General features: G+C 28.7%; 5 protein-coding genes and 2 long non-coding RNA genes across 12 annotated transcripts in view; 3 read left to right on the forward strand and 4 right to left on the reverse strand.

The window, feature by feature from the left end:
• Positions 1-2: 2 nt before the first annotated feature.
• Positions 3-6,283, reverse strand: LOC127065231 (transmembrane protein 8B-like). Of its 2 annotated transcripts, none has more exons than XM_050997294.1 (6): positions 5,394-6,283; positions 4,136-4,424; positions 3,608-3,885; positions 2,886-3,518; positions 1,693-2,545; positions 3-1,566 (listed from the first exon to the last, which is right to left on the reverse strand). In XM_050997294.1, the coding sequence occupies exons 2-6, from the start codon at positions 4,312-4,314 to the stop codon at positions 1,404-1,406; spliced, it is 2,106 nt and encodes a 701-aa protein (XP_050853251.1). In that variant the 5' UTR covers positions 4,315-4,424; positions 5,394-6,283; the 3' UTR covers positions 3-1,403. The 2 variants fall into 2 exon arrangements, with proteins under 2 accessions (XP_050853251.1, XP_050853250.1); XM_050997293.1 differs by lacking the exon at positions 5,394-6,283 and adding an exon at positions 4,971-5,310.
• Positions 6,284-7,311: 1,028 nt separating this feature from the next.
• LOC127065228 (lon protease homolog, mitochondrial) lies at positions 7,312-13,322 on the reverse strand. Of its 3 annotated transcripts, none has more exons than XR_007781982.1 (12): positions 12,735-13,322; positions 12,424-12,651; positions 12,170-12,345; positions 11,503-11,801; positions 11,231-11,422; positions 10,845-11,149; positions 10,608-10,747; positions 10,251-10,533; positions 9,271-10,174; positions 8,920-9,187; positions 8,501-8,814; positions 7,312-7,881 (listed from the first exon to the last, which is right to left on the reverse strand). XR_007781982.1 is itself a non-coding variant. In XM_050997290.1 (11 exons), the coding sequence occupies exons 1-10, from the start codon at positions 12,995-12,997 to the stop codon at positions 8,942-8,944; spliced, it is 3,036 nt and encodes a 1,011-aa protein (XP_050853247.1). In that variant the 5' UTR covers positions 12,998-13,322; the 3' UTR covers positions 8,247-8,814; positions 8,920-8,941. The 3 variants fall into 3 exon arrangements, 1 of the variants encoding a protein (XP_050853247.1); XR_007781983.1 differs by having other exon boundaries at positions 11,503-11,750; positions 12,735-13,321; XM_050997290.1 differs by lacking the exon at positions 7,312-7,881 and having other exon boundaries at positions 8,247-8,814.
• Positions 13,323-13,876: 554 nt separating this feature from the next.
• Positions 13,877-15,181, reverse strand: LOC127065087 (uncharacterized). The gene is made up of 3 exons (XR_007781948.1): positions 15,039-15,181; positions 14,850-14,932; positions 13,877-14,640 (listed from the first exon to the last, which is right to left on the reverse strand). It is a non-coding gene; the product is annotated as an uncharacterized LOC127065087 (long non-coding RNA).
• Positions 14,012-15,539, forward strand: LOC127065082 (uncharacterized). The gene is made up of 4 exons (XM_050996972.1): positions 14,012-14,158; positions 14,243-14,384; positions 14,468-14,752; positions 14,841-15,539. The coding sequence occupies exons 1-4, from the start codon at positions 14,080-14,082 to the stop codon at positions 14,956-14,958; spliced, it is 624 nt and encodes a 207-aa protein (XP_050852929.1). The 5' UTR covers positions 14,012-14,079; the 3' UTR covers positions 14,959-15,539.
• Positions 15,540-15,604: 65 nt separating this feature from the next.
• Positions 15,605-24,072, forward strand: part of LOC127065086 (uncharacterized) — a 207,544-nt gene continuing 199,076 nt past the window's right edge. Inside the window, exons 1-2 of the long non-coding RNA XR_007781947.1 lie at positions 15,605-16,565; positions 16,684-17,100. This is a non-coding gene — a long non-coding RNA (uncharacterized LOC127065086). The remainder of the gene's footprint in view (positions 16,566-16,683; positions 17,101-24,072) is intronic.
• The window catches only part of LOC127065077 (tRNA (uracil-5-)-methyltransferase homolog A-like), an 18,507-nt gene continuing 11,608 nt past the window's right edge, over positions 17,174-24,072 (forward strand). The window contains exons 1-10 of one of the 3 annotated variants that reach the window (XM_050996963.1): positions 17,174-18,218; positions 18,301-18,459; positions 18,556-18,748; positions 18,844-18,971; positions 19,053-19,303; positions 19,373-19,607; positions 19,683-19,875; positions 19,963-21,975; positions 22,063-22,259; positions 23,175-23,564. In XM_050996963.1, the coding sequence (XP_050852920.1) occupies positions 17,898-18,218; positions 18,301-18,459; positions 18,556-18,748; positions 18,844-18,971; positions 19,053-19,303; positions 19,373-19,607; positions 19,683-19,875; positions 19,963-20,213 (1,731 nt within the window). In that variant the 5' untranslated portion in view covers positions 17,174-17,897 and the 3' untranslated portion in view covers positions 20,214-21,975; positions 22,063-22,259; positions 23,175-23,564. The remainder of the gene's footprint in view (positions 18,219-18,300; positions 18,460-18,555; positions 18,749-18,843; positions 18,972-19,052; positions 19,304-19,372; positions 19,608-19,682; positions 19,876-19,962; positions 21,976-22,062; positions 22,260-23,174; positions 23,565-24,072) is intronic. The other 2 variants (XM_050996965.1, XM_050996964.1) reach the window with 2 other exon arrangements.
• The window catches only part of LOC127065085 (uncharacterized), an 11,262-nt gene continuing 8,984 nt past the window's right edge, over positions 21,795-24,072 (reverse strand). Inside the window, exons 2-3 of the mRNA XM_050996976.1 lie at positions 22,043-22,192; positions 21,795-21,973 (exon numbers count right to left, since the gene is read on the reverse strand). Of these exons, the coding sequence (XP_050852933.1) occupies positions 21,887-21,973; positions 22,043-22,192 (237 nt within the window). The 3' untranslated portion in view covers positions 21,795-21,886. The remainder of the gene's footprint in view (positions 21,974-22,042; positions 22,193-24,072) is intronic.

Here is a 24,072-nt window from a genome sequence, read left to right on the forward strand (position 1 = left end):
TATTTATTTTCGCCTTCTTAATATTCTCGGCTCTATCAATTAATCTCATGATCAATTGACAAATCCAAGTTTTTATTTCCCTTTCATCATATATATATATATATATATATATATATATATCTGTGTGTGTGTGTGTGTGTGTGTGTGTAAAGAAACAGAGAGAGAAATTATATACAGACAGTAAAGATGAAATGTTTTCTTGCCATGATATCGTATACAAAACTGTAACTTTTCGTGCATTGACTTGTGCACTGTAAATATTCCCTTTTTCTTTGGACATAAAGAAACTCAATATCATTAGGACAAGAAAAATAGAGTCGACTAGAGAATTTATAAATTTGAGAAATACTGATTAAAAATACATATTATACATGTACCCGTGATATATGTGTGTATATATATATATTTGTGTGTGTATGTATATATATATATATATATATATATATATATATATATTTACATATATTTCTTTTTTCTTTGTAAATTCTTAGCTATCTATACTATATCCATGATATTGACTTATGAATGTACATATAGAATGCATTATGTATATGTACATTTGACAAAAAGTATACGAGCCTATACATATATAATATTATTATAATAAATAATATGTGTACGTGCGAGGTTTTGATTCCTACATGATGCAAATTAAATCTCTATCTCATATATATATAAATGATACATTGTATAAATCGTTATAAATATTTCAATAAAAAATGGTATCTTCCAATGTACAATACAATTTGAACGAATCTTAAGCCTTTCATTTATAATTCTAAATTACAATAATTCTATCTATCGGCGAAAAAAACAATTTATGTTCAATCTTTCTGAGAAAGTCGTCGTAACAATATGACGTAATAAAATACTTAATAATATATAACAATATTGTTCTCTTTGTTCTTTTTTTTTCTTTTTTTTTAATTACATATATTCTTTGTCATCGTTTTAATTGAAACTGATAAGACTTTTTTTATTTGCATCTTCGTTTGCAAATTTCGAATATGCTAAATAATACTGTTAAGAAAATTGCCCTTTTTTATATATTATTGCATTTGTTAAATATTTCTTTTAATCTCTTATAGATAAATTTATGCGTTGTATATTCATAAATTATATATATATATATATATATATATATATATATATATATATATATACACTTCTTATGTGAAAAATGTAGCGTAATAGTAATTTTATAAGAAATTTGTAAGATTATATATTATATTATATATTATATATTATAAGTAATTTATAAGAAATTTTTTTTTGTATAATAATTATGATAATATACAATCGATCATAAAAAAAAATATTTCGTACAATAGTATATACGAGTATGTATGTCCATATTTACCATTTATACTCCCTGAATTCGATATAATTTTACTAAAACATATTTACTTCATGTAATGTCTTTTTGGCAATAAAAACATAACCGCAACAGCCACGCAAATATGCCATAAACTATGGACAATGTGATAATTACTACGTGTTTGTAAAAAGGCGTAACAAACAAGACCCAAAGAGACTATGAGAAGGCCCGCCGGAAAGAAGACAGTTCTATTAATGAAAGAGAGAAAAATAAAATCACAATTATATTTAGAAATAAATGATGATCGTAAATAATTTGTTAACAAATCGTATAAAACGATATTCTATTGTAAAATTATGATGAGTTGTACAAACCTGTACACGCGCGAAGGATACCAAACAGTTTTTCTTCTTTTACATGTTAGTCCCCAAGAAAGTCCAACTAGAGAAGATCCAGTAATGGCGGGTAAAAGGAATACCCAGAGTGCGGTACGATCCATTTCTGAGCTCATAGCAAGAACAATAGCACCCGTGATTTGGAAAAATGCTGTGAGCTTTGGTCCAAAGGAGGCCATAGCTACTAACGTAACCCAAATCGAAAGAAGAGCGTTGAAGAAGTCACAAAATTGTAATACGCTCAATCGCATTATACAAATACTGTAAACTTCCTCTCCAGTTTCGCAAGCATGATAAAATATCGAGAAGAGCATAACAGCAGTGTAAACAATTGCTTCTGTAAAATATTCTCGACATATCGCCAGATATATCGAACCAATAAAAGCAAGATTGCTGATAGTTAACATCAGCAAACGTATGAGTATGTCTTTATTGCCGAGAACGTAAGTATCATCGGCACAATCAAAACCACGATATCCTTCGGTACAGTAACACGCTGAAAAAACGAAACCACCGCTCATATAGTGCATACATTTGCCATGTGAATTACAATGGCCTTCGATGCAAGGCAACGAAGATATACTGCTCTCTACTTGAACGGAACACGGTTTCATACATTTGCATTCTTTACAAATGGTACCGTTCAAACAATCCTTAGCGCAATTACATTTTCCATCGACGCAAAATGATTTTAAACTGACGTACCACCTTCCAGTTTCGGGGAATGGTATATGAATAGAAGCCGGAGTTGTCTCGTTCACATATATATCTGCCCCAGTTATGTTCCGTGACCGTATGCAACTTCCACCGGCTGTGATATTTGAGTAATATCCTGAATAAACATTAATTGTTTATACATCCGTATATTGCTAATTATTCATTAGTAAACAAAAGCGTAGGAATAAAAGAGCTTTTAATAGATTATCAATTATAGCAAATATTATCATTTCAATAATAATTATCCGATCCATAACAAATGTCTTTTAAAGATTCCGGCTTACAAATATTAATATAATAAAGAATCATAAAAACAATTCACATTTGTTATGGAGGTTAATCCATTAAAAATTAAAATGTATGCAAGACATGATCGATCTCGTTTTAGAAAAAAACAAAATAAAAATAAAATAAATAAAATTAATTACGCAAAAGCTTATATAAATAAGACTGACCCAAGGTAATACAAGCTACGACGAAAATGTTCTTTTGATCCTTCTTATTATCGTCAAGCATATTTATGTTCACTGTCAATGTACCACCAATATCGTAGACACGAGCAATCTCGAAGTCAAGGACGGTAAGACCATCGCTGGTTAAATTGAAAGGTATAGATTTCGTATCGTTTTCACCTCGATGTTTGTACTCGAAAACAAAGAACTCCGGTAATGATTTTCTTATCAGACTTATGCTTTTAACTTGAGTGGAGTCGACGAATGAAGTATCGTTTTTGAAACGTAAAGAAATTTTCGTCATATTTCCGGATATTAAACGTAACATAACGTAATGTAATGCTTTTGAATAAGGTTTGAAAGAGACCAAAACGTTAGTGTCATTAACAATTCTGTCTATAAGATAATCTTGAGCAATAACATGAATTGCAAATTTACAATTGTTTTTATAAGATTGGTTCAATACAAGTACTACGTTTAGTAAATCGTTTGGCATAAAAATGTATCCTACAAAAGTATTTTTACTTTTGTTTAATTTAATTTCATATACGTTATTAAAATCTATTAAGGATACCATAGATGGCATCTCTATTAACAACTCAGCATCGAGTACAGTATCACATGATGCACCAAGACCTAAATAAATGTAATTTAATAGTCATTGATAATTAAATCGAATATATAAATATATATGTATGTATGAGAAAGGTAATAATAATATTCACCTTGTTGCTTGATCTTGTCGCTATTAGGATCGGTCCAAGATCGAAAAGCAATTATGTACCAGTCACCGGGTATTGGAGATTCGATATTGATCATATGCTCGTCACCATTGCTTTGCATATTTAAAGCATAGTATTTGCGTCTTCGTTTCATGAGTTTTGCCTCGATAATCGATCCGTCTGGACGAACTAATGGTAGACTACCGGATTTCAAATACAATGAAACATTTCTCGGAGAACATTTACCTATTCCGCCGATTTTTTCTTCTTTTATCATAAATCTAATAAAAAATAATAAGACATAATAGATCTGTGTGTATATGCGTGTACTTTATGTCAAATATTATTTATTTTTAGATAATTTATTTCAATGGTATCTAGATATTCAATTTAATTATATATAGAATTTATATATAATAGAGTCTTATAAAAATAAGCAAGGAATTTGGATGTAACTCGTCTTCAAAAAAAAAAAAGAAGCAAAAAAAGAAATATATATATATATATAAATTAATATGAATAAAATCTTACTTGAATCCCGCGGTAATCGAATACTCTGGTACATCGAAATGAACGATCGAAATATACCGATAACCATAGAAATCGTCCAATACGTTGAACGGTTGTGAAGCTATTCTCTTTAATTTGACACATGATCCTTCTTGTATCGTAAAACTCCATATTAATAGAACGATTAAATTTAATGGCATATTTTAAATCTTCACATACATCACTTAAAGATAGAGTTAACTGCAATACGATAAGGAATCCACATTGATCAACAATAAATTTTCTTTTTTTTTAAGTTTTAATATCGTTTCTGAAAAAAAAGAAAAAGAAAAAAAAAGAAAAAGATAAATTAATCTTCTTTTAATCAATTTAACTTGAGTTATGGAAAAAAAGAAAAGATAAAAAAAATATTAATTATATCGATCAGAAAATACAAATGGAATTATGAATTACTGTAAGAAAAGTACAATTTTATTTATAAACATAATATATCGAACGTAATAGATCGATCGATAATGTACGTGCACGTTAAGTAATTTGAAAATTTGTATTGGGAATCCGTAAATAGATAAATCTTATCTTCCTACAAAACAAACAATAAACGCGATAGGACGAGAACGTTTTCTTGCAACGATAACTAAGTAAATAAAAAGTGATATAAAAGGTAAAAATTTTGTAGACTTTTTTTTAGACTTGCCTTTACTATCATTAATATCACATATAGTAAATTGATTTCTGATAACGAGGAAAAAAAAAAAGAAAAAGAAATACTCCTATTTAATTATTTAATAATCTCGACAAAATCGAAATGTGTTTATTTTATATCGAAAAAAAAAAAAAAGAATGGAATTCTTACAATCGTAATATAATTCCCTCGTATGTTCGATGTAACTCTGCTTTGTAACTCCACGACTTGACACTGAATGAAATACATAGTTCAGTTTGATAGGAAGAACGCGTCGCGAAAGACTTCTTAACCATAATATATGTAGTTTAACTTGAAAATTACACATATCCAATGCGCGCACGCATACACATATACACACATCAACTATTAAACCGTTCTTCTCTTAGTATTTCACGCCTACGAAGTTAAATAAAATAGCAAGAAGGACGATTATAGAACGGATATGCTTAATTTTCTGAATTTCTTCATGCGAGAATATCAATGAGATAAGAAGAAATGAAAAAGAAGAAAAGAAGAAAAATAAAGAACAAAAAAAAAAGAGAAAAAGTATGCTTTAACTAAATAAACAGGGAAGAGTTGTGTAATACCGACCACAGTTTATACAGTTATATCGATCATAGCCAGTTTTTGCTTTTTTCATTAAATATTAACACTTTTTTCAAATTACGCAAGTAAATATCACAATTTTCTATAAGACATATCGGAATCACGTTATTTATTCTATTATTATCGATACTTTAAAATATCAAACGTATACATTGAATGTATTGCGTACTTATTGTTAGAGTAATTGCATGACTCCCCCACCTCATACCTGTTATAAAGTATTCTAATTGATTTCTAACTTAACACGTTTGGAGATGCTTGCTTATTGAAAGATAAATAGCTACAGTGAATCATGTGTATATTTTTTTCTCAAAACGTTTCAATTTTACAAGATTATTTTTATAGATCCACGCATATGTCTATGTGTGTATATATATGTAGAGAGATGCGCGCACACACATACACATATATTATAGGGAAATTTTTGTTACCAGATTTTTTGATAAATATTCGAATAGATGAGATATTAATGACACAATGTATTATCGACTACATTTATAAGGAATAATAGATCTTTCTTCGATTCTATTTAATTGTTTTCGAAAGTATATATACATGCTTGTATACAAAATATGTGTGTGTGTATGTGTATACGTGTGCGCGTATAGAAATTGTTGTTATCAGATTTTTTAATACTTGAACAAATGAGATATCAACGAGACAACTAGATTTATGACGATTACAAAATCTTTATTACCGTTTATCTAATTTTCATTAAATGAATTTATTCATTTCAAAGTCACTGACCCTTGACCCTCTGCACAGATTCGATGCAACGATATATGCGATAAGTTTTAATAACCGAATGAAAATCTTTCTAGACTGTAACTCTCGTAATGTATAACAAACAATTTTTAATATACTTTACATGCGTTTGTAATTAAATTAAAAAAAAAAAAGTGTGTGGCTTATGAAAAGAATATTATCTTTAAATGATAAATATATATTTTTTCTAATGAGATCGTTAATTAATCGTGAAATAAAATGAAAATGAAAAGAATTGATATAAATAGATATTAACAATACCTTTTGTAATAAAATCCTCGATTACAAATAGTTGACAGTCGCAGTGATTGACATTGATTGTTCGAATTCGCCGAATTTACTACCATATGAATCAGCCACTAGCAACAAGTGTTCCACAACACAACTGTCACATGAAAAAAAGATAAAGTATCTCGGTGTTTGATTGGTTGATTCTCATTGACCAATCAAACGTCGCGCGAGAATTTTCTACCCCTTTGCATTTACCCGGTGTTTAAAGGCACGACTACCGTGGGTCAATGTTTTTGAGAATGTTAGTCTAACCACAAGAAGTAGACGAATTTTCACGGACGAATACTTTGATAGAAAATGGCTTGCTCTTCCCAGCTTTCGAAAATTTGGGTCATCCAATAAAAAAAAGAAAAAATTGAACAAAAGAGAAAGAAAGATAGATAGATAGGGAGAAAGAGAAAGAGAAAGAGAAAGAGAGAGAGAGAGAGGGATAGAGAGAGAGAGAGAGAGAGAGAGAGATATATAAAGAAAAAGAGAAAACAAACGTACATATAACGTTTATGTATATGTTTACTTACAGTTCTCTTCTATTTTCGCGCGCGTATACTTCGTGTATCTTGACGTAGAAAACATACACATAAATGTAGTATCCACGTAATATCCGTAGAGAAACATGAAACTGTAATACGTCGAATGGAACTCTTCGTTCGTAATTGTGGTCTCATTGATAGCGACACTTTGTAAAACAAGAACAGCAAATAACCAAAACAGAAACAAATGACGTTAACTATGCGGTTATCTTTCTCGAACGACGTTTCTGCTGGTCAGTAATAGTAAGATCTTTGTACGAAGGACATCGATAAGATCGATAGTGTGATACCTATACGTACCTATATTCACCATTACACGTAATACGTATTATATGCGTTCGTTATTTCTTCTAACGACCTTTTCTCTTCCTCATTTTCCTTCTTCCTTTTTTTTTTGTTTTCTCTCTTTTAATATTCCTTCATTTCGCGTGATTCACGTCGCAGCTGATCGGCTAAAGGGATAACGTTTCTTTAAGCGGCAGGGGTTATATTTATTGATCATTTTCAACCTCGCTTACTTTGCAACTGTCACAGTTGTTATATACTTCAATATAATTCTCTTTTTCGAGAAATTTGCATTAAATTTATTCTATATCTGTATAGTCTTTATTTGTTCCAAGATTTGGAAACACAAATGGAGACATCTTGCCTCAATTTGAGGATTGTCTGTTTTTCTTTCTTCTCTTTTTTACTTGTCTTTCTCTCTTTGTTAATATTTTGTAACTTTTAATTTATTTCATACTATATTACTCATATTTATTTCATTATATATGTTTATTAATCCAGATAATAAATGTTATTAATTCCAACAACAGCATTATTTTATTTCTCTTAATTATATAATAGATTTATATAAATTAATGATATAGCTATATCCCTGATGTATGCTACGAAAAATATATCAAATGTAATATTTTATACATTATATACATGTCGATATATATATAGTTTAGTTTGAAAATATATGTTTGTTCTTAACAGAAATGTAGTAAAAATCTTCCATGTTCGAATAAATTATTAAAGTTGATATTATAATGAGATAAATAATGATATAATAAAAAAAATATGTTGGACAAATTAGCAAATGTTTTAAACTTAAAAATAATATCTTCTATTTAATAAATTATATATCATCAATGAAATTGAAATTAAGTAATTATGGAAATATAATTAAATTCAAAATTCATTCGTACTAAAGATATTAAATTGTTCAGTAATTATATTAAAAGAATAATCCAGGTATTGCCAAATGTTATAATTCATAAATTCCATTATATTTGAAAATTTATAAATTTGTACAAAATGAAAACACTTATTTAGCAAATATATTAAGATAAATCAATCTTTTTAAAAATTTTAATTATATATATTTCTATTGTTAACCCTTGAATTATATTCTCTCATATCTACTTTAATAAAATTGAAAATATATTTAAAATTAATTTTGGCTTCTCAAGACAAATATTATTCAATAGTTATTTTGATAATAACTACTATCATACTTACTTTTTAACTGTTCTTGAAAAATATTATACATCGTGTTTAATATTGTTAATTACTACACTGATCTTTGTGTAGAATCTTACGTTCGTTAAATGAATATTAATTATAAAAATATATAATGAAACATAAACTGTTTTCTATAATTATACTATCTGACAGTACATAACAATATAGAAAAATTCTGTCACATTTTACAGTTTTTATACATGTTTTTCAATAGCATTTAAAAATGAAGTAAAAATGACCAATTCAACTGTCTTGTGTACGACTAACTTAGCAGCCTCCATTATCAGTGAATATATCCAACTTTCAATACACTGCAATTTTGCATTCAGGTTAGAGAAATTATAACAAATGTATAACTTCTTATAAATAATAATAATTAAGAATATATAAGACGATTAAATATATAAAATACAAACCTATATATAATAAAGTATATTTTCATAAAGAATCCTGTTTACCAATTAGAGGTGCTGGTTGTTCGGATGATATATGAATATTGGAAAATGTTTCATCATTACTAAGAGTTGGAGCTTTTTGTCCTTCTAGAAAACATATACGATAAATGTCTTCAAATGTTGAAGCAAAATGAACCTCAAGACCATCGGTTATATATTTTGGAAGATCATTGAAATCTTTCTTATTTTCCTCCGGTAATATTACGCACGTAACACCTACTCTTTTTGCCTGAAAATATAAATAACAGATAACAGAAGATCATTCTGTTGCACACACATAAACATTTTAATGTATTAAATTATTTTCTTTACCGCAATTGTCTTTTCTTTAATACCACCAACAGGGAGAACTTTTCCTATTAAACTAAGTTCTCCTGTCATAGCAACATCTTGTCTAATAGCTTGATTTTTAGCAAGAGAAATTAATGCTGTTGCAATAGTTACACCTGCACTTGGTCCATCTTTTGGAGTAGCTCCTTCAGGAACGTGTAAATGTATATGAGAATCATATAAAAATGTGTTTGATGGATCTACATTTTTTAAAAAGTTCTTAGCTACTGTCATCGCTATATGTATCGATTCTTTCATAACTTCTCCTAAATGGCCAGTAGATTCACATGTACCCTCCATCTTGTTTGTATTCGTAGGTTTTCGAATAGCAGTTTCGATAAACAATGTAGAACCTCCCATGGCAGTCCATGCAAGACCCATGACTACACCTGGAGGTGTAATTTCATACATTCTGTCTTGTGTAAATACAGGTTTTCCTACAAAGTCATGTAAATTGCTCGCAGTTACATCAACTTTGTCTATTTCTTTCTTAACGACTTTGAAAGCCACTTTACGGTGAATTTTTTCTATATGTTTCTGAAGATTTCTAACTCCTGACTCTCGACAATAATATTTAATCAAAGATGTAAGTGAATTGTCTTGCATAGTAATATGTGAATCGTTAAGCCCGCTATCACTCATAGCCTGTGGTATTAAATATTGTTTAGCAATTGCGAGTTTTTCTTCTGCTACATAACCGGACATCTCGATCATTTCCATTCGATCTCTAAGAGGTTCTGGGATAGTATCAACCACATTCGCCGTACATATAAACAAAACTTTTGATAGGTCAACTGCAACGTCCAAATAATGATCTAAGAAATTTGCATTTTGTTCTGGATCCAACATTTCTAAAAGGGCAGAAGCAGGGTCTCCTTGATGTCCCCTATTAATCATATATGTAAATTATTATGCGTTTCGACAAATTTGTAATAAAATGTTTATGTCATTGAAGTACACACTTTCCAATTTTATCTACTTCGTCTATCAGCACTAATGGATTTTCAGTTTGGGTCTTTTTTAAGCATTGAATAACTTTTCCAGGCATGGCTCCTACATATGTTCTTCTGTGTCCTTTAATTTCTGCCACATCTGTCATTCCTCCAACGCTAAATCTGAAATACTCTCTGTTAAGTGCTCGAGCTATCGATTTAGCTATAGATGTTTTTCCTACTCCAGGAGGACCATGGAAACACAATATTTTTCCCTGAGTTGAACCTTTCAATTGGCTGACAGCAATAAATTCTAAAACATAAAACAAGGTGTATGTAAAATTTTTTTGCTACAACTTCTTAGACAAAAATGTCAAACGATTATACCAAGAATTCTTTTTTTTATATCTTCCATTCCATAGTGATCTTCATCTAAAATTTCTACAGCTTGTTGCAAATTTAAATTTTCTGGACTAGTTACACCCCAAGGCATTGAAGTTAACCAATCTAAATAGTTTCTTGTAACACTGGATGTGAAGAAAACAAAATAAATATTGAATGTTATAATAGATATAAAAAAAAATCTCTAAAAATTATTAAAAAGTTATTTTCGAAGGTACTCACTTAAATTCACTACTATGACTTTCTAAAAAACTTAATTTATTTAATTCTTCATCTAATACATCCATAACAGGTTTAGGAACTGTTTTTTGTCTTATTTTCTCTCTATATTTTTCTTCTATTGCATCTTTGTCATCCTTTTCTAAACCTAGTTCTTTCTTAATGACCTTTAACTGTTCATGCAGTATGTATTTTCTATGTTGTTGTTTTACTTTTTCCTCAACTTCCCTACCAATCTTTTGTTGTAATTTACTTAATTCATACTCCTTTTTGAGCAGTGCAAGCGATAATCTCAATCTTTTAAGAATCTGTGTTTATGAAAAAAAAGAAATTAATTATATATCACAAGATATTTATATTATTTAATACATATCAAAGGATATACTTACATCCATTTCTTCTAGCACTTGCTGCAGTTCTTGTGCATCTGCTCCTGTTAAAGCAGCACCCAAATCACTCAGGTAAACTGGATTGTCGACCACTCTTTGTCCTTGATGAAGCATTTGTTGCAGAGATTCTCGGTACAATGGATTCATACTTATGATATCTCTAATAGTTTTAATTAATTCTTGTGTAAGTGCCTATGAATCATAAACTTTGATATTTATACAGTTGTATATATATAGAGTTATAAATATTTTATAAATATTGTTATGATTACCTTAATTTCTTCTGTTTGTCTAAATTTTTCATGCGTAACATTTACAACTTCTACCATTAAAATTGGCTGAGATTCTGATGTCGTGGATTCGGTAGAGGGTTCTGTTTGTTTTTCTTCCGTTAGTGGTTTATTCGGTACAATATTTTCTGTGCTTGAATTATCTAATTTTTCTAACGGACCAGATGTCTTTTCTGACTTTTTACGTAATGCTGTTCTACGGCTCACTTTACCAGCAGTCATTGAATCGTCTACAGGGACGTTAATTGTTGTATTTAATAGTGGAAACGTCAGTTTCATCTCTGCATAAGATAGGCAGATTTATATTTGCAATAAAATAAAAAATTATTCTTTTTGCACAAGTATTAATTTTGGCACAAAGAAAAAAAAATATAATTAATTGAATTAATTTTACAATAATGTTTTTATACTTCAAAAATATATGTCATTTAGTATAAGATAATTACATAATAGTTTGTTATAACTATTTTTATGATAGTACTTTAACTATAACACATTTTAAAAACTATTGAAAATATAGGTACAATACTGTAAATAAATGTAAATAAAGTATTATAAAATAAATGAACTATTTTGTCTTTCTTGCTGTTATATCATCTTTGAACTTGGCTTTATGAATAAATATTATCTTTTATATCTATATTCTTACCATGCACTGGTTGTATAGCAGCAACATCTTCTAGAATTTGTCCAACAATTTTAATTCTTCGGTGTGCCATTATTACAAGTCTTAAGCGATTTCCTAAATCTTGTACTTCGTGAATTTGTGCAAATGTACCAACAGAATAGATATCATCGATATTTTGTACAATCTCTGCTTCATTTCTATATGAAAATAATAACTATTAAATGATCATATATATTATTGATGATTTTATAAATTATTGTCAAAATAATAATTACTCTTCGGTCTTCTTTAAAAATATTCCGACATAAGGCTGATTTAATTTAACCTTCCTACGTATTAAATCGATAAGAATAGGATTAGAAAGTTCTATAAGCTTGATAAACCTAGGAAAAACAGGATTTCTACTGATTGCAATAACAGGTACATGAGGCCATACTTCTGGTACAACCACTGTAGCAGGTAAAGTAGCTGAATAGTCCTCTGATTGCTCTGGATCATTATCGCTAAAAGATTATTATATTGTAACATGTTTTTATAGTCTTATTAATTTTAGAAATGTTAAGTATATAAAAAAGAATATACATACTTTGGAGGATCTCTATCAGATTTCTTAGTTGAAAATAATTTAATAGATGTAACAGCTGCACACTGTCTATGATTTCGAATATTTCGACTTAATATTCCAAGTTTTTGATTAGAAAGTTCCGTTCGAGGAAATTGCGGTTTAAAATAAACCGGTAATGTATTATATGTTTCAAGACGATGATTTCTGTAAAACGATCGACTAATCGTTGCATTATGACGAAATACTGGTAATAATTTACTCTTAAATGTCGTAACACACCGCATTCTTTTATATTTCCTTCTTCACAATTTTAATATATCTTTTCCGTAGGCTTAATATATAACAGATACAGCATTGAAAGAGGTTATGAGTCTATGTGATGAAATCTAACATGAATTTACATGTACCAACTAACCTCAAATTTGTTTTAATAGACTGATTGATTGTGTTAATGAACCCTGCTGTTTTATGGTTCTATTTTGTAGCTTATATTTATCAATTATATAGATAATATTCTGTTTTCTTTATTCATTTGTTTCATCGAATGGTCTGTTAACGTTTATTTTATTAAAAGCGTGTGAATCGAGCATAAATCATTGTGCAGGTACTTCTGCGCATTTTGCTTCTGAGTGACAGAAAAAGACATACAGAGAGAGAGAGAGAGAGAGAGAGAGAGAGAGGGCGAGAGAGAGAGAGAGAGAGAGAAAGAGAAAGAGAAAGAGAAAGAAGAGGGAAAGAGGGAGAGAGAAAGAAGAGGGTAAGAGAGAGAGAGAGAGAGAGAGAGAGAGAAAGAAGCGGGAAAGAGAGAGAGAGAAAGAGAGAAAGAGAGAAAAAGAAACTCGAATTTCATTTATAAAAAATTTATTTTTTTAAAATATTGGTACGATTGATGACGAGTAATTATAATCAATATAGATACATTTATAAATTGTTATAAATACGTTATTTTTAATAAAATTAATTAAATAATCAAAATGTTTCTACATTCAAGTTTGCAAAATTTACGCGCGTTTATTTTGATTGGTCCTAATCTAAGTTTAGAACATTTTTTCTCAGTTAACTACGACGATCTTCAAAAAATTTGGGTATTGCTTCCTTTCTAACAATAATTGTATAATGGATAAATAGATACATAGATTTGATACTTTCAATGATAATGTAACTTCTTTATTTCTTATTCATTTTTGACTATATCTTTTTTATTAAACTATCACTTATTTTTTTATATTATATTTGAAATATTTGTGTTATATTTAAAATTTTATTACATTAATTGTCATAATTTAGTGATGTAATATTAACAATTGAAGTAACAATTGAAGAAGTTTCATCTGTTATTCTAATTATTAATTTGTACAAATGACAAATGAACTCGTATGAATCTATATCATCAAAAACAAAGGCTTCTACCATGGATCCGGAAAAATTAAATTCCATCTGTTCAAGTATTTATATTCCAAATATTAATATTAATTATTTCTACAATTATTCTGTATAATTTTTATTCAGAAGAAACTTATTTTCATTAGGGATCATATGTTCTCCCGCCATTACTCGACAAAATTTATCTCATAAATCTTTGATACAACCAATGTTAGAAAACAAAAATGATGAAGATGACACTCATTTTTTTGAAACTTTAAAGAATAAAATTAAAACTAGTCCGTTAAAGTAATAATGTTTGATAACCAGATAAAACGTTAATGTAATTTTTCTTACAAAATAATATATATCTATCTATTCTTATACAACAGATGTTTAAAATCTAAATACGTATTTAAAAAGCCATATGGAACAAGAAAAAGGAAGCATAAATTTAATGAAGAAAGTAAAGATGCAATAAAACGTTTTAAGGAAGATATGGAGAATAAAAATCAAGTAGAAGTTGATGCTATTAATCTTCATCCGAAAATAGAAGAACTTCATTCTGAAACAAAAGAAATATGTAAAGATAATTCGATATCGTCTAATTATAAAAACGATGTCTTAAAATCTATAGATACGAACGTAGATAATAATGAATCTTACACGTTAAAAAGGTATATTTTGTACAGATTTTAAATATATATTATATACTTCAAATATTCAACGACATATAATTAACAATTAATATATTTTTATTTTTAGAGATTTTACCTTAATCTTTCAATCGGGTACAGCATTTGATAATGACGAAAATCATGAATCGATATTCGTTGAACGTACTGATGTAAATAATGCTGAAAATAATGATATATTTTTATAAATGAATAGCGTGTATGTTTGTAATAATGTTGTTTAAACGTTTTATTCGAATAAACAAGTTTATTTTAGAATAAAACTTACGTATGTTACTTCTTGTTACAGTAAAAATTAGTTAAACATCACATATTTATATGTATGTAATCGTATATTGAATATAAAATAATTTTAACTTGATATATAAGAAAATTCTACGCTCCAAGCCGTTCCTAATCGGGAATGTAAACAACAATGAACACGCGACTATGTTCGATATTATTCTTTTGTACTTCGACGAGTAAATATTATAGCTTTCTTTGTCCTAAACAGTCTGAAGGTAGACACCAAACAAATGCCATTGTAATCGTCGAAATCCCAATTCATTTATTTTAATAATTATTTCTTTCAATTATTTTATGCTTTTTAAAGGAATTACTTATAATACGTATACGTATATATGCTATTATTACATAATTTAATTTATTAATAATCGTATTAAGAAAAATTATAATAATGAATTGGACATAATTTTTTATAATATTCTTTGTTTAAACATTATATAGCCTGTACGTAATACGCAATAAATATAAAAATATTTTAATTTCATATTCTCTTGTTCGTTAGATCTCTCTTCTTAGTTTACAATTAATGCTAATGAAAATCAATAACTGAATGATTTTTTTACTCAGTGTAATGTACTTTGTATTCCATCGACGAAACATCAATACCCTCAACTGTCTTTGTTAATTATTAGATTAATATAATTTTGCGTTCCATTGAAAAAAAATCAAAACTCTTTTTTTTCATATAGATGTTTTTAAATAATATATATCTTTGTTAATTTTATAATTATTTAAATAAAATATGGCGTACAGGAAGTAGGGTGGTATAACTAAATAGACTTAAAACGAAAATCTATTTGCTTAAACATGAAATAATTAGCAACACGTATTATAAATAAAAGAATTATAATTTAATATCTCAATAACTTTACGTTTCAAACTTCCAATTATTGTTTACAACCAATATTAATAAAAGCGAACATTCAATTGACTTTGTTGGTTATAAGGTTAGTATACTTTTGCGTTCCGTCGAAGAAACATCGATACTCCTCTGCTCCGTACGGGTGATCATAAATGATCTATATTTTCAATAATTTCGTCATTATTTAAACAATATATAATGTAAAAATAATACAATACATTAATATTTAGATAATAGTGCAGTAGAGACAGTGCCGGTCGCCAAAAAAATTCATCTTCAACTCATTATACTTCATTTTGGGGTAGGATGCTCATCATGTGAAGATTTCACCCTTTGCGGATGGGTGGCGGCAAAGAGCCGCCCAAGCCTTTGTACCGTTGCCGACATGATCGGCAAGTAGACGCCCAAGCCCTTCGTCGTTTCGGATTTGTATTGTAAAACAATTTATATTTATTTATCATTCGAAAGAAAAAATTCGAAAAATTTAATTAATTAATACGTATCACGTCTTCTTCTTTTTGAAAAAATATTAAAGGTTTTTATATTTTTTCAATTAAATATATTAATATATTTTTACACAATTTTGCTCGTCTATTGAGTTCGTCCGCAAAGGGTTAAACGACAGAAACTCATTCAACGAAGAGTAAAGTAAGTAATTTTCTAAAGTGAGTATATTTTTCTATTAAACATTTCTTTAATAATTTCAACTATTTTTTATTATAATAATGATACTAATGACTCTGTTTTAATTTTTTTTTTGTTCTAGAATATCATTGCCGTCGTGCATGATGCAATCATAAAATCGAGTGTTCATATCGCTAAAATAACTAAAAAGTCGTGAAATAGAAGCAGTGTTTGTTTGTTAGCGATTCGGGATTTACAAGAAAAATAAATATCCATCGACTGCGTACAATGTAGTCATTAAAGTCAGTATTTGTCCGTAAAGTCTTTTCTCTTTTCAACAGTCGCACAGGCTGTATTTATAAAAGCCAGTAAAATTTCGGAAAGTAAATTCAGTGATCGTTCGTTAATAAATAATTAGAATCAGTGCATCATTGAAGAGGACTTCGACCAACTTCGATGTCAACCTACCTCATATTCAACCATCTACGAATCATCCACCCTCAATTTCGACCTAAATCGCGGACGAGTGTTTTGGAGCCATCGCAGAACTTCTTAAGTAGTAAGTAAATTTTTAAGTCCCTTCTCGATTCAATTATGTTAAGGATGAAATCGAATCGGCACGAATGATTGATTATAATTAATTAATATAAATAAAGTTTCTTTGGAGATGTATTCGTGAAAATAAAACATTTTTTGATATTATTGATTGAATGATTTTATCGACTGAATAATTTTACCGACTGAATGATATTACCGACAGATTGACTTTATCGACCGACTGATGTTACCGACTGAATGATTTTATCGACGGGACGATTGTACTCTTAAATAGTATAGGGAATAAATTTATCCCTAGAATACGTGGCGCTCCTGGTTAAGCTATATACGTTTCTGGATTGATTTTTCATTCTATGGTATCCAAGATTTTATCATAGCGATATTCCATCATGTCGAATAGAATGCTTTTGCACGTTTATTGCCTGGTGTGAAATTTTAGATAAAGTGTGCAAATTATTTACATTAACGTATTCAATATAAATATCTTATTACTTTAAACTGTGTGTTCTTGGATTATATTTTGTCGATAGCTTTATGAGGAAAAAAAAAAAATACGTTTCTTGCAAAAAATTATTTTTTAAAGAATGCGGCATGGTGATTTAACCTCAAAGTATTTACTCGAAGCGCTTGTAGATAATTGATAAAAAGAATTTATTGAGCATATCAAAATTAAATGAAAGAACATTTTTCAACGGAACAAATTTATTTATATATAAAAAGACGGTGTTAAATTTGTGAGATTGAACGATCACAACGTGTTATATGATTTTTAGTACTTGATAATTGTTAAATTTAACAATGACTGATTCTGAAACAAAGCAACCTCCAGTGGAGGATATAACGGAAAAAAGTGAAAACGATCCATATGCGTATCTCGAAAGAGATAATTTCACATCAGAAAAGTTTAAAGTTGAAGTGCGTGGGTTGCCTAAATATTATGGAATCGGAGAGTTTAAAAAGTTGTTGAACGAAAAGCTTGATTTACAAACTTGCAAGGTAAAACCACCAAAACAATCTAGTGGTTGGCTGTATGTTTGTTTCAGAAGCGAAGAATGTCGTCAACGAGCTATTTCGACTTTAAATGGAATTTTATGGAAAAACTGTAAGCTTTCTGCGCAGGTATTCTCATCTTGTTTCTTATCTGTAAAAATTTGACAAATTTTATTCTTTCTTGAATATTGATTGTCACTGTGTTATATAGATTGCTAAACCTGCTCCAGATCCTTTTGTAAAAAGAAAATTAGAAGAAAATAAAACCAATAAAAAATTAAAAAATGAACTTCATGATCCAGATATATCAGCTATGGATAGAGTTAAATTTACAACAACTCCTCTTTGGAATATGCCTTATTCGAGTCAAGTAAGAGAATATCAATTTGTTTAGTAAATATTGTTTAGGAAGATATGGAATGTTCTATAACATGTAAATACTGAAATATCTGTGGTAATATTTCAGCTTGAATTCAAGCAAAAAGAAATGAGATCTGTATTAATGAAAATCGGCCAAAAAATGCTTGAAGGAAATACCCATTTGTCCGAGTGGATCAATTCGCAAAAGAAATTATATGAAAATTTGCCTTGTGAATTAAAACCTATTCTACATGCTCAAAGTACAGAAGCTTACAGAAACAAATGTGAATTTACAATTGGTAAATGAATAATGCTGCATCTCTTCAAATCCTTTTTAAGGAAATTGTATATTTGCGTGAATAAATTATAATTGAATATCTTGATTACATTTCAGGTAAGAATATAGAAGGTGATAAAGTTATAATCGGATTTAGATTGTCTAGTTACGCTGCTGGTTGCACGGCAGTAGGTCCTATCGACGATCTTTGTCACATTCCTAAAAATATGAAAACTGCAGTAAAAGTAATATATTTTATTTTGGATTTCAATATTCTAATTTAATTCTTTGATACGTAAAATAATTTTAATATACCTATTCTATAGGCATTAGAAGAATTTGTACAAAATTCTGGATTAGAACCTTTCAATCCGGTAGATCACAGTGGGTATTGGAAACAAGTTACTGCTAGAACTAGTCGTCTCGATCAGTTAATGTTAATAGTAGGAATAAATCCTCAAGATTTGGCCACTGAAAAGTTAAAAGAGTTACAAAATCAATTGAAAGAATTTTTTGAATCTGGAAAAGGATCCACCATAGACGTTACATCACTTTATTTTCAAACAATGGAAAACAAGTATGTTATTATTAAAATGCGAAGTGATTATGATTGTCATTCTTCAATTTTTGTACTTTCGTTTTTTAGAAGTGTCGGTAGTGAATCTAGAAATCTTCTGCAACATATAAATGGAACCGAATATATTGAAGAAACTTTGTTAGAAAAGAAATTTCGCATATCACCACAAGCCTTTTTTCAAGTAAATACATTAGGTGCTGAAGTTTTATATAAAGCAGCTATCGATATGGCAGAACCAACTAATGATACTACATTATTGGATATTTGTAGTGGAACTGGAACTATAGGTTTATCTTTCTCAAAGGTATTTCAATATGTCGCATAGTTAATAAAACACAACAAGTTTCATTCTTCACTGATATAATTTTTCTTGCTGTAGCATTGCGGTGAAGTGTTAGGAGTAGAAGTGGTATCTGATGCTATTAAAGATGCAAAACAAAATGCTCTTCAGAATGGTGTTACTAATTGTGAATTTTTTGTTGGTAAAGCAGAAGATATTTTATATCCTATTATTCAGAGGGCAACAAAATCTCGTATTGTAGCTGTGGTTGATCCACCAAGGGCTGGTATACGTACGTAAGAAAGAATATGCTAAAAAAAAAAAAAAATGTAGATGTAGAATAATATATTTAAGTAATTTTACACATATTTATTTTTAGATCAAAAAACATTATTGACGTTGCGTAAAACAAGAAAATTGACAAGATTAGTTTATATATCTTGTGATCCTCGAGCAGCTATGAGAAATTTAATAGATCTCTCAAGACCAAGATCGAAACAATATTGTGGAGAACCTTTCGTACCGATAAAAGCTATTGCTGTGGATATGTTTCCTCATACAAAACATTGTGAACTAATAATATGCCTTGAAAGATTATCCGAAGTAACAAACTCAAACGTTAATTCTTAAAAGTATTCAAATCAAATTTTTTTACTATTGTTTAAAAAACATTTATATTTTACATTTATATATGATTATTTATTTATTCTTGAATGTTTATTATAAAATTATTAATATAGATAATAACTTATTTAATGGTTCAATTTAAAAGATATTTAAAAAATATAAGAAAGAGATATTAATCCTTTGCGGATGAAATCCAGACTTTTTTTTTTTTTTCATCATAAATATGATTAACAAATAATAATCCAAATCTCTTTGCCAATTTGAAACCGTATTGTAAAACAATATACATTAATCTACTATTCGAAAAAAAAGATACGTAGTAATATAATATATTAATACGTATTACGTTCTTTTCATTTTGAAAAAAGATTAAAGATTTTTATATTTTTTCAATCAAACATGGAGTTCGTCCGTAAAGAATTAAGAAATATTTAAATATTAACGTTCACACCGGCGCTATTATTTACGTTTTTTTGCACATTAATGCTTTATTATATTCTACTTTTTTCAATTTACATACATTAAAAACTCATTATTAAAATTTTAACATTATTGCAATTTTTTTCAATTACTAAACGAACTAAATGTTTGGTGATAAACACCACAATAATTTATCCAAATATACATACAAAGCGAGTGCTAACCACGCGCGATACGCGCCGGCGTGAAATGTTAATAAGACTACAAAACCTTATTTGTAGGAACATTAAAAAATATTAATGCATATATATGCATACATATATGTATTATATATATTTACATATATGTTTAAGTTGATAAAAACATTTATGAATAAATATTTATATAAATATATATATATGATCACATATACATATATATATATATTTATATAATAAAAACTTCGCAGCCGCTTAGTATCTACAGGTACTAGTGCCTATAGATCCTAGCACCTGCGTAGTTTTGGCTACGCGCCCAAATAAATAGCGCGTTCGTCGAAGCGTTTGCTCCATTACGTCCTCTATTTTGTAGAGATTTGTCCCAGGTTCATTCTGGATCTTACCTTAAAGAGAAAATTCGATCATACGTTTGAGTTTTAAGATTACGATGGATAAGTCTCGCAAAGCATATCAATCAAAATATTTTTCCATTTTATCGAAGAACTCGAGAGTAAGATTAAAAGCATTTATTCATTGCGATTTTATATCGATTAAAAGTCATACTTGTTGTCATAGATAATAGTGTTATAATAATTATAGGTAATTGTTTTTCTTAATTACTATGCAACGTCAGTCATTAAAAAGTCGTCGATTGATGATCAGAAGTTAGGAATAAAATTGAAAATTAAAAGCGTTAGAGATTAAGATGATAATAATAAATTAACTATACCGTGATTGCTAGAATAATTTAATTTTGTCTAGCTAGTTAGTTTAAGGTTTTAGGTACACAGTGTTTATAATATTAATGATGAACTAAGTATTCTACTAATTGGTTTCTCTAAATTATAAAGAAGGAGAGGATATATAAAAGAAAAAGAATGGACTAATTTAGGATGTGAACAAAGGATTTGTGAAGAAACAGAATTCTTCGACTTCTTAAAATAGAGAAACTTTTAGTCAATCGAAGCATAGAATTAGTTAAGATAAGCCTTTATTAATTGTCTAGTTTTACTACTTGATACATCGATTGAAATAGTAACCTGGTATCGGATACTATTATTACTTCTTTTTGAAGCATGTCACGGCATTAAAATAGCATCGCCAATAAACGCGACCCTTAGCCTGCCCACGTCGCTGAAGATCCATCTGTAATTATTGAAAACGTTAATTACAAAATATATTTTAAGTTATTTTTTGTTTATGAAAAATGATCACCGTTTGTCCATTTCCCGAAGGTGAATTGGCAACTTGATTCGGTGAAGCAGATCTTGTCAAAGCCTTTTCTGCTCTTCCTTGATCAACAACCTTCTGCAAGGCTATCATCAATTGATCAAACAAAAGAGCTGCTCTTTTTGGCACCACAATCTGTTAAAGAGCATGGGATTAAACGAAACGTTGAAATAAGAAATTGAATATGATTTCTGATCATCAAGTAAGTATAATCATTTTTATTAATTTTCTTAAGAAAAAATGAAAGAAGAAATATACATATATAACGGAAAATGAATCTCCTTAAAAAACCTCGATTTTTTAGATTTATGTTTAGCTCTATAACATTTTTCAAAGAGTTTAACTTAATATGCTAATAATTTAGAACGGTAACTAAATGTATCTTTATTCGAACTTTTTAATAGGGAATGTCGTCACATGAATAAATGATAATTTTTATAATTATATCTATTGTATTGTTGTGAGTTTCCTAAATACATCGATAATTGATATGAGATAAGAAAGGATCGATTAGATTGCTTCATAATTGATGACGATTAATTAGTTGAGATAACAACAATTGCATTTGAAATTTGGATCGATCAGCTACGACAAAGAGGGTAGCTTCACGGCAGGAATTCGTTATATACATATATGTATATTAAGCACGATACACATCCCTTTGCTATATTCCAATATCATCTTTTGTTCGAATATTATCATTAATTGTTAATTATTCAATAATATAGGAAAAGCACTGAGATGAAAAAACCGTATTAAAATGTTCATAAATTTTTATGTATATATATATAAAATTTCTTTATTTGGCTAATCTGGATTTTAGGTACAAAATAAAACAATCTGATTGGTTAATCGAACAACGAGTTGGCCAATTAGATTATTCGTATCATTGTACTTAGTGATCTTTGAATTCGTCGCTTCCTATTTAGATTAAATTATTTTTCCTTTTTTTAATCTATAACCCACGATTAAGAAATTATTTCATATGCGTAAGTTAGATTTAAATGTAATTTATAACAAGATTTTCGGGTTCGTATGTGCCAATTTGGTATGTCACTAACAAAGACTTTAGATGTACAATCGTATCCTTATGTACATTTAAATTTGACTAGCGTAGTATCGAGAGAAAGATGGCGATAGTCGTTGAAAAGGATTCAGTCATCGAACTTGAGACGATTCAGATATCATTTGATTAACGTCACATTAACATCGTAGCAACCGTACTGTGAAGACACGTAGAAGAAGACAAAGAAAAAGAGAGAAAAATAGTAATATTTTTCATTTCGCAAAGAGAAAGTTGAAATTATTACAAGTTATCGTTGCTACGTTTGCTCGAGTGAAAATCGGAAGGATAAATAGAAATTTCTGGGTTGGCAAATACCAGTAGTGGGCGTAACATCGAAGCCATGGTCGAAAGAAACCGAAGAAACCAGGAAGAAAATGAAGATTTTGTTGCAATGGTGCATTTCCTGTTCTTGATTTTATTCATATGATCTTTAGTGCGAAGGTACGTGCTAAACGAGAATTTTTACTTTTTTATATTCTGTAATATAAAGGTGAAATGGTAAAAAGAAGTGAGAGAAGAGAAGAGGAGAAAATTTAAACGTTTGAGATTGAAGTCTGATCGATTGTATTTAAAAAAAAAATCGCGTATTAGGTTAAACTCTTAAAAAATCGTACGCTTTTTTCGCCTACGCTCGTCCGCGCCCGTGATTTTCATTTTTTTTTCGCGCGAGATTATCGGAAATGTGAAAATTTGACGTTGTGTGGTAATAATAGTTGAAAAAACGTACGTATCGACAGCAGAGTGACGAAAATTCTAACGACGCGAAAAAAAAAAAAAAAAAAAAAAAAAAAAAAATTAATATAAACGAATATTAATACGCCGTTCAACATAGATTATTAATATTACTTAATATAAAGAATATAGCTTTTTTATTAAATAATGCAAAAAAATTTAATTAAAAAATCAATATTACACGTATAATTTATATTACATTCGATATTCATACGTA

This window comes from Vespula vulgaris, chromosome 7, assembly GCF_905475345.1.
Source record: "Vespula vulgaris chromosome 7, iyVesVulg1.1, whole genome shotgun sequence".
NCBI classification, from domain to species: Eukaryota; Metazoa; Arthropoda; class Insecta; order Hymenoptera; family Vespidae; genus Vespula; species Vespula vulgaris.